Source organism: Sitodiplosis mosellana, unplaced genomic scaffold (genome assembly GCF_009176505.1).
Source record: "Sitodiplosis mosellana isolate CC-2019 unplaced genomic scaffold, AAFC_SMos_1.0 Smas_scaffold_6170, whole genome shotgun sequence".
NCBI classification, from domain to species: Eukaryota; Metazoa; Arthropoda; class Insecta; order Diptera; family Cecidomyiidae; genus Sitodiplosis; species Sitodiplosis mosellana.
The window spans coordinates 1739403-1749153 of record NW_022601411.1 but is presented as its reverse complement, the minus strand read 5'-3'; the positions used below and the strand labels follow the sequence as shown (position 1 = coordinate 1749153).

Genomic DNA, 9751 nt, shown 5'->3' with positions numbered 1-9751 from the left:
TTTGGAAAATCGTTTCTTGAATTTAACAAAAATTAATTGTATCGATTGCATTATCATCCGATTGGATATTTCGATCAAGACGACAAACAAAAAATTGGACATTTATAAATGGAAACATACAATCCCGAAATTGATTTAAGCCTACATGTACAGATGCTCGAAAATAAATTAAGAGACAACGAAAAATTACAATTGATTAAATTTTAGTTTGTGTCAGTGTGTGTGTGTGTGTGTTGTGAAATCGCCGAAACGAAAATCATTTATCTCATTTATCATAATTTAAATCATCGCCGAGGTGGATTCGTTTCGCGATTAGTCAATGACACACCGTTTTGGATTAGTGTATTTTGTTTTATATTTAAGTAATGTTTTTTTTTTGCTATGTGATATGGATAAACTATATATAAGACAAAGATCAGGAACAAAAATAATTCGATAAGTCTTAAACTAAGAGCGTCTAGCCTAAAGAGACATCGTTTAAACAGATAATGAACTGGTACAGCAGCAGTTGACTTACTTAGTCGTTTGCCAACGACGTTACATTTTTAATTAGTTACCATTCGACAACGCTCAATCGCCAACATTTGAATGATTCAATTGCATCGTTTCAGCGAATTTCGAAAGGAAAAACTTTTTTTTCTTCTTTCAAACTGGAATTGGCCATTTTTAGACTGAAAAAAATTGTTTGCATTTTTTTTCATTCTTGTGAAATCGTCGTATTTCGGTAAATTGGTTCAAGTGCGGAAAAAATCGGAATTTCACTTGACGATGTTGAAGAACAAACACCGAATTGGCTTTCACTTCAAAATCAGTCACAATTTAAGCAAAAAAAAAAATCCAATTCACAATAAATCGATATGCAACGTGTTTTCCCCCTTCCATTTCATATTTATAAGCGTGACTATATAATTAGATATGAATGTTCAGAGCCCGAATATGTGATTTTTTCCATTGTACCCAATCTTTTGACGAATACTGTGTGTCTGATGACACGGTGTCAAGTGAATCGTTAGCGGTTGTCAAAGCGATTACATTTCGATGTATGTCAACGTTTGGAACGATTGGAGGTAAATGAATGTGATAAACTTTTCTTAGTTGTTTTGCCTTTGTATGGTGACAAACAGCGGCTAACGTTTCACTTGCGCCTTCGCACAATGCTTAACATATCATTATTTATGGGTGCGCTCATATTCGATACAAATATGCTCATCATTGGCCGTTGCAAAATTTTTCATTTTTTTACATTCTTAATCAAAGAGAGGAGGTGAATGAGAGAACTAATTCATCTTGTTCGAAAATAAATTGTCTTTTTGCTGAAATATGAAACAATGTCGTCTTTAAATTAGTAAAAAAATAGGTTAAACGTCAGGTTAACTGAGTAACCGATGATGTTGCCTCTTAAAAATATATTATCATCTACAGCTACAGCGATCGGTTGGAGTTTTTTCTTTTTCATATTCTCGAATTCAAGCGTTCGAATAGAAATGAAGGCCCTTTTTCAGAAACGAAACGACATTTTTGGTTTGCGAGGAAGAAATCGATATTTTTAATAAAGCAAAATAAAAACGACATTTTTTTTAAAAAAGAAGACGACAAAAAACGAGGTTACGAAACGAACGACGATGTTTTTCTACACTGTGTTTGATTTGCAAGCGCTGACCAAAACGAGTGAATGAAACGTTGCTTTTGGAATCCAAAATTTGGATTGCAAGCGCCGAATCAAACGTTGATTGCAACGAATAAGCGAGAGACTGAACGGTGGTGCATTCAAATAAGCCTAAATTCTATGTATTTTTTTCCGACTATATTTGTCTTAATATTGATTGCATTGTGGTGGATCAAGTGTGATCCACCGTATCGTTGACTATGTATAAAATGCTAAATGCGCGCGTTTTTCCTTAAAGAAAAGAGACTCGGCAGTCGAAGCCTACACAAAGCATATCGAAAATAATTGTGGACAATTCTAGTTCAGGGGCATGGTATTGTTGTATAAATGTGTGGACAGTTTCAGTTCCTGTGCTTATTTATTCACTTATGACGTTATCGGTTCGGTGATTTGTTTCTATTTTCTCTAACAAAAATATGGTTTTGCTCGATTTTGCTAAGTTCGAACAACATTTTCGTCTTTCGATTTCAACAACGACAGCAATGAATTCGTTTTTCGTGTTTTTTTTTTCGTTTAGAATGTTTTGGCTTGATTTTTCGTTTATTTTTGTTTTATTTCGTAATCTAATCAACGATACAATTGAAGTACAGAAATTGAATTTTGATTTGAACAATAAGATTTTGTTGGTTAGCTATGAAAATGACCTGCAAATTAAATTAAACAATTTGTTTTTACACCTAAATTATTCTCTCAAATAGGTCAATGAAAAAAACCACAGCGAAAATATGTTCGAAAGCGAGACAGCTATCGCTGGCTGCATTATATGATGAGATTATGTTGTGCTTTTTTCCCCTTTAATTTCGTGGATATGAGTGTAGGTGTGTGGGTGTGTTGATTATGATGTCTAAACGTAGTTTTATGTGGTACTTATTTACTCGTCTCACTAATGATAATTATATAAACCATGGTTGGTGGAAATTATTGTATGCGTCACATTAGAATTCAGAACCAGCATTTGTTTGCGCTCTTGCTTTTAATTTTTGCGATCATGTATTCCTTCGTCGATCGTCGTCTCTTGTTTCTCCCTTCTTTTGATGGTTGCTTTCGGGATTCTCTTCACCAGAGAGATTGTTTTTTCTCCTTATCAAAATCTCTGCTCGAACAGACGAAAAATGCCAACGTTTCCTTCTCAATGAACCAAATCTCCTTCCAAATTTTGCTGTAGAACATTTTTGCACGCGCCTACGATCCAATTAAAGATTCAATGACGACACACGCAGACAATTATTATGAACAATATTCAATAAATATAACGACATTCGAAGGGGTTGTGTGTGTGTGTGTGGGTGTTTTTGTTTTAGTAAATTTTCGGTGCGCTACGATCGTTGATTGATTTATTTCGTTTGAGCGGCGCGCCACGCTTGATTTGATCCATCAGCGACTCATGACAAACTCTTGGGTCCGGCTGTAAAATTCAAAACACAGTTCAATTAGTACTCAAATATTGACTATTTTGGTAGTGGTTAGCAATGGGATTAAAATTTTCTTCAGCAATTTTAAAGCAGGGAATTTAGAAAAAAAGATTTTTTCAAACAAAAGAAAACCAACAGAAAATATTTTAACAACAGAAACAATATAAAACAATAAATCAACAGAAAATGGGGTTAACAATTCCAGGGATTAAAATAAAAAAAAAATCGGTTCCGATTTGTTTTCCTTTTTACAAAACAAAAAAAAAAGTTTTGTTCAAGAACTACGATTGCCAGTACCAGATTTAATTTCCAACGTAAAACGTTATTCATTTTTGCATTTAAAAAAATGTGGTTAAGAATTTATTTTGTATTTTGGTCATTTCGTTGATCAATTTAGACAAAAAAAATAATTTTTTCAGCATTTTTTTTACTCTTTTTTTAAATTTTTTCGAAAAATTGGACGAAAAAAAAAATAAAAAAAAAAAAATTGAAAAAAATGTTTCTGAAAAAAAATTAATTTCTTCAGAAGAAAACAATTCTCAAAAAAGAAATCAAAATTCCCTCAGATTTGTTAGAAGAAAAAAAAATTATTTAAATAAATGAAAAAATATATTCGAGGTGATGAATCTCTAGCCTCGTGAATTTATTTTTGTGATAAAATGTGATTAAGTGACCAATGAAAAGGCTGCCTTAAGAGTGAGTCCATTTTAAGATTAATTCTATTTTATTCAATAAACTAAATCACATCGCCGCAACGATGTAATGTGGGTTCAGTGTGTTTGTGTGGCAAAGCCAAAAAAGTAAGTCGGTTAATATGTATGGGATTAAAATTTGTTGATAAAAAGAGACAAAAAAACCGCGACCGAAAATTTTTAGCAGTTTACCGCAAAAGCACAACCAATGGTTAAATTCAAAGTATGTTTTCGAGTGTTTGTTTTGTTTTGGTTCAACGTGAACCATTCGCTCACCTCATCGCAATTTGCATAATTATTTGAATTAGCCACTGGTATTTGACTTCTGCTACCGTCAACTCTTTTCTGAATTCATTCGCCAAAATAAATTTTGTGCGGCACATTTGTTCGGGGATCAAAATTTTTGTTTTTTTCGATTTTCAACCCGATTTTTTTTTGCCAAAACAGAGAATTTTTCGAACCAAAAAGAAGATGAAATAAAAAAAGAAGAGAAATGAAAATTCAGTTCCATGTGCAAAAAAAAACAACTAATTTCAACAAAATAGATCGATTTCAAAGAGATTTTTTTTTTAAATAAAATTTCCGGTGAGATTCATTGTGGATTAATTGTCTCGGTCGTAATCTTACCAATGCTTTGCTGTTGATAATATTCCTCACAGCAAATGCCTTGCCGGACAGTCTTTGTTCCGCTAATTTAGCATTTAAATTTTCTAAAAATCCTAGTTTTGATTTAGCTCTAATCGAATTGTTGCTCTCATAATTCGATGACGAATAGTCTGCACCATCCCAATCGAGTCGGGCAGTAGTCGAACACATACAAGCAACAAATGGAGACACGGACAACAAGCGAAGATGGAAGAAAAAAAAGAAGTAGAGACACAAAAACATTGAGTAAATTTTTGTTTAGTGGGTGTTTATGTGGGAGAGGGTTGGTGAGAAGGGGAGAAAATATACAATTCCAAATACATTATATCAACAGCACAAAAACAAATCAATTAAGTTGAAAATAAAACCAAAATCATAACGTTTTCAAGCAATGTAATCAAGTGGTATGGGCAAATCACACAAATCATATTAAATTTTGTTCAACATAAAATGCATTTTGTCAACATTGGAAGAGAAAAATTATTCAATTTAATCGATTTTCGAAACAATTCGGTTAAAATGAATGCAGTCCAGTCGACTTTTCACTCAGAAAATGAAAAAAAGGAAAAAAAAAGCAAACAAAATTTCATTCGCAAATAAAAAAATAAGAAAATGAAAAAATGCTCAATTTGCAAATCAAAATAAAGAGAAGAGAAAAACGAACTTCTACGAAATGAAAAATCATAATTGGCAAAAATTAAGATTAAAAATTGTTCATTTCAAAATGAGCTAATTTATGCGTCGGCATTTCGAATGAAATCTTGTATGAAAGCACACAACGGAAGAAATCACACAACAACAAAAAACGTGTTCAAATGGGATGAAAAAAAAACCGTTGGTCAAACGAGGGGAAAATGCAACAAAACAAATGCAAGTGTCAAAATGTCGCATTTGAAAGCGACCAAAAACAAAAATGGCTCAAAGTATTAAAAGATCATTATAAGTCGCGACAAAAAGCGGAAAATCTAGCAAAAAAACACACGCACGCACAGCACACGCCTCACAAAAGCAAATTCTCATCGCACAACACGTTCCATTGTGTCGAAAAGAGTATTTTTAATCGAAAGAGAGAAAAAAAAATGCGTTGCAATTTAGAAGAAAGGCAAAAAAACCACACTGCAAACGAGGTGTACACGAGAAAAGCCCAATTTGGCTGAAACTTATTTACTTGAGGTCGTTGTTGGAGGCAAAGTTGCATACGTCGCGGATTCTTTGCCGAAACTCGTCGGCGAATAGTGTGATGTTGTGTGAGTTGTGATAAAGGGATTTGTTGATACATAAATTTTCTGTTGTACATTGTAATGACGATGATGGGGTGATGGTTGCTGATGCTGTTGATGATGATTTGGATATGGCCCTAAAAAACCGCAACAATTGTTTTTTTTTTGGTTTGTTTTTGTTCGTTATTTGATTTTTTTTTGGATTCATGACAACACCGGCATGGCCAAATCGTTTGAAATGGGTGGGAGACTGGTCGTGCGGCTCATTCGATTCATTCGCAACTGGACAGAACATTTTTTGGATTGACGGATCTGAATTTTTGGTGTTTTTAGCATTCATTTGGTCTGAATAGGTATGAATAGATCTGAATGATGAATGGGTCGGAATAAGTCCGAAAATGCGTTTGCTACAAGTGTCTGTGCAGCGGCGAGTGAAGTGAATGATGAACGACCGGTCTATGCGTGCAAACGATTCGGCCGCGCATTATGGCAATTGGGTTAGTGCAATCGAGGCGTTTGTTACCATCGTTTGACATTGCCGCGGGTGCATGTTGATTGTGCTGTTGGTGATGGTGATGTTGTTGTTGTTGTTGTTGCTGCTGCTGCTGCTGCTGTTGATGCGGGTGCTGCTGATGGTGCAGTTGCTGATAGTGATAGTTTCGGTCAGCAGCGCTTGTATAGATTCGTTCGGGTTTGGTGGGTTTGGGCGCTTTCGCTTCATGATTTTGTTGGTACGAATGATCGGAATTATGTGTGGGAGGTGATTGTATGGGATGATGATGGTATGAACTTTGTGCATAGATTTTTTGATTTGCATGCGCATGTGACGTAGGCTTGGCTACTTAGGTTTATTTTTATTCAAAGTGAAATTGATGCGACGAAAATAGGAGAAAAAATCGAAAGAATTTTAGTGGAAAATCGTGAGTGGAGAACCTTAGGATTCACTGTGAAAACATTGTCAACCATCTCAAAATGTCCGGCAACGCAAAACGTCGAGGCTGAATTCGAAATGTTTCAAAATTTTCGGATTCGATTCAGATTTGAATCTCAATTCGGTTCTGAAACCGATGGGCATAATATCCAAATACAAATATCGAATCCATATTTCATTGACACCGCTTAGCCCGAACTGATGCCCATCTTTTAAAACCAATTTTCTTCAATTTCGATTAAAAAAATGCAGATGTTTCCGGTTGACATTTTGAAAAGATGTGAATGTTTCGAGTGAATATTCGATGTATGAATGAGTTTAACAACCTTGTACGATCGGCGGTGCAACTTGTTGATGCATATCACTAACTCGAGTCGTGTTTAACTGCGTTATAACTCGAGTGCCGGGCTGATTTCGAGCAGAATCTAATGGATTTATGAACGAAGGAATGAAATGAAATCAAATCAATTGCAACTTCAACGAATGATTTTTATGCTAATTTTTTGGACGCTTGTGGTTAGTTCTCATGGATAAATGATTTCGATTAGATGAATTTTTGCTTAAAATTCGTTTATTTCCTCAAAATTTATTCATTTCAAAAGAAATGAATTAAACGAATCTGTTGATTGAGTATCCGCATTGAAATCTAAGTAATCTTTTATTTCCAGAAGAAAATTTTGAAATCTTCTTTTATGAAAATGATTTTTTTATCGAAAAATTTACGGGATTTTCTTGGAACACGAACTTTTTTTTCATGAAAAATGAATTTTTTTCGCAAAAAAATAATTTTTACGAGGGAAAATGCCATTTCTCCGTTAAAATATGACATTTTTCAGTCATGAAATGAACTTATTTCAAGAACTGAACCTTTTTTGCTTCCAAAACGGAATATTTTCGTACAAGATAGAATATTTCTGTATGAAACCGACCATTTTAAACGCCATTTAATGATCAAAACTGAGAAATTTCGAATTATTCTGAAGATTAAGAAAAAAAAAATTGGCACATAAAACCCTACGCTGGCTTCCGACGACATTTGAAGAAAGTGTATAAGATTAGCTAAATGGAAAACACTCATTGCAATCGATTCGCAATACTTACTTGGACTAGCATTTCGGAAACTGGATACTTTAGTTAGATGTTTTGGTTGTGCATAAATGCCACTCTGCATCTGACGAGTTGACTGAAAGAAAGAGACCAGTAAGACGATTAATCAAATGTTTAACAAAAATGGTGATATCAACGCGCAGAAGAACAAATGGGATCGACTTTCATGGAATGAGTCGGTGTTTTCGCCGCCAAAAACTATCAAATGAGTGTTATTTCTAGCAAATCCAACTTTGAAGGAAACGAAGTTTAGACTCTACTTAGTATAGATTCTTATTCTCTTATGTATTGTCTCCGCATAAAGTGTTGTCCGCATCGACAATGTATTTCAAATGGTCGATGCGGACAATACTTTATGCAGAGACTGTACAAAAAACAAAATGCCGATATTCCGAAACTTTATTCCAGAATTCGACGGTTGAATCACTCGTAACACTCAAGATACTCACTAAATAGATTGGCAATGATGACGGCGATTGTTCAGAAGAGTGTGATGAGTGTGATGGTTGTAATGTACTGTAAATGGATTGGGACTGTTTGGTTTGGTTGGTCGTGTAGTAGTCGGTTTTTTGTGGGCCACTACTATAAAATGGATTGTGTTGTTGTTGTTGTGACGGTGGTTGGTTGTGGTGATGATGTGTCGGTGACGATTGGTTTGAGGTCGAATAGATAGACTAACAGATTGAATGAAGGCCAGAATTTTGAAGAAAAAAAAATTAACAAAAAGACATCGAAAAAGAAAAAGGTGCTTAATCAATTTTGAATTTGGAAAATAAATTTGCAATATTTTTGTTTGTGATGGTGTGTCGTGTAATACGTTGGTGAATGTTTTGAATTTACATGGAGAGTTTTTTGTGTGACCCTTTTGCGAGGTAAACAATGTTTACTAAACATTGTTTTTAGGGAAGAACCTCTTGTTCTTGCTAAGAAGAATTTTTTTTTTTTCAATATTTCGGAAGGGAATTCGTTACCTGTGGTGAGGCCGGGCTCATGTTCCTTCTAAGAACGCTTGGGCTGGCTGGCATGTGATTCAGTTCGGTCAACGCTTTCACAGTTTCTCCAACTTTGCCAGGCGATGTGCGTCCAGTTGAATCGAGCAAATAGGCCGGTGGCGGTGGCAAACTTTCCGACGATGCATTCATCACGTTTGGTTGTAATGGCTTCAAATTAGGAGATAATCCATTAACAAAACAATTCAAATTGTTACGTATAAAGAAAGTCGAAACGAAGAATCTCAAAACAAAGACATCCGAGTGAAAAAAAAAAACTCCGTAGAAATGGAAGAAAAAGTTGCTTACCGAATGTACCGTATCAATTTGATGGCTTGGAGTAACGCTTGAGCTTCGTCTAACTGGTGGCGGTGGTTTAACGCTATTTGCCGTTCGTCGCGATGTGTTTCGATTCACGCAGCCTGGTTCAATGAAAAATCCCATTCGTTAATAAAAAAAATTATTAAAATTAGGGTAAAACATTTAGACTCTTGTTCCCTTTAGACAATTAGAATTTTATGATAGTAAAGAAGGTTCATATTGAGAAGCAACAATAAAATAAGCTGAATAATTGGCACATCTATGTCAAAAGAAAAACTGTGTAAACGAATAAAAAAAAAGAGTCGATCAATAAAATTCAGCTTCTTGATTCAGTCATAGATAAAAGCAACGATAAACTCTAACCATCAACTTTTCAATATAAATATATCCAAAAATACAGAAATAAAAACTGCACAGAGAACAAAATGTGGCTACGGAATAATAGTATAAATTGATTGGATGCAACAATACAAGAACGATATTTAAATATATGTGTGTGTGAATGAGCTGTCAAGCGAATGAGAAATAAAAAAAATGGTTTAAAAAAATATTGAAAAGTAAAACTAAAAACTGGTCTAGTTTTGTAATATTCTCTGAATGAAATTGTGTGAATTGTTCTCTCGATGAAAGGCTTTGATGAAGGCAAAAAATGATATAAACAAAAGAAGAAAAAAATGAACCGAAAAATTCGATGAGAGAATGATGAACGGAATTCTTGTTTTCAGAAAATGGAAACTAATAAAATAATAAAAAAAAAGTAGTCAAAAC

At 34.3% G+C, this 9751-nt stretch overlaps 1 protein-coding gene across 32 annotated transcripts in view; it reads right to left on the bottom strand.

The window, feature by feature from the left end:
• Positions 1-2198: 2198 nt before the first annotated feature.
• The window catches only part of LOC129576082 (probable serine/threonine-protein kinase DDB_G0282963), a 71690-nt gene continuing 64137 nt past the window's right edge, over positions 2199-9751 (bottom strand). For 11 of the 32 annotated variants that reach the window (XM_055460567.1, XM_055460570.1, XM_055460596.1 and 8 more), the window contains 10 exons: positions 8972-9084; positions 8645-8833; positions 8123-8347; positions 7668-7749; positions 6893-6991; positions 6159-6473; positions 5584-5772; positions 4398-4546; positions 4047-4115; positions 2199-3071 (listed from right to left, as the gene is read on the bottom strand). In XM_055460567.1, coding sequence (XP_055316542.1) covers positions 2964-3071; positions 4047-4115; positions 4398-4546; positions 5584-5772; positions 6159-6473; positions 6893-6991; positions 7668-7749; positions 8123-8347; positions 8645-8833; positions 8972-9084 — 1538 coding nt within the window. In that variant the 3' untranslated portion in view covers positions 2199-2963. The remainder of the gene's footprint in view (positions 3072-4046; positions 4116-4397; positions 4547-5583; positions 5773-6158; positions 6474-6892; positions 6992-7667; positions 7750-8122; positions 8348-8644; positions 8834-8971; positions 9085-9751) is intronic. The other 21 variants (XM_055460574.1, XM_055460584.1, XM_055460595.1 and 18 more) reach the window with 13 other exon arrangements.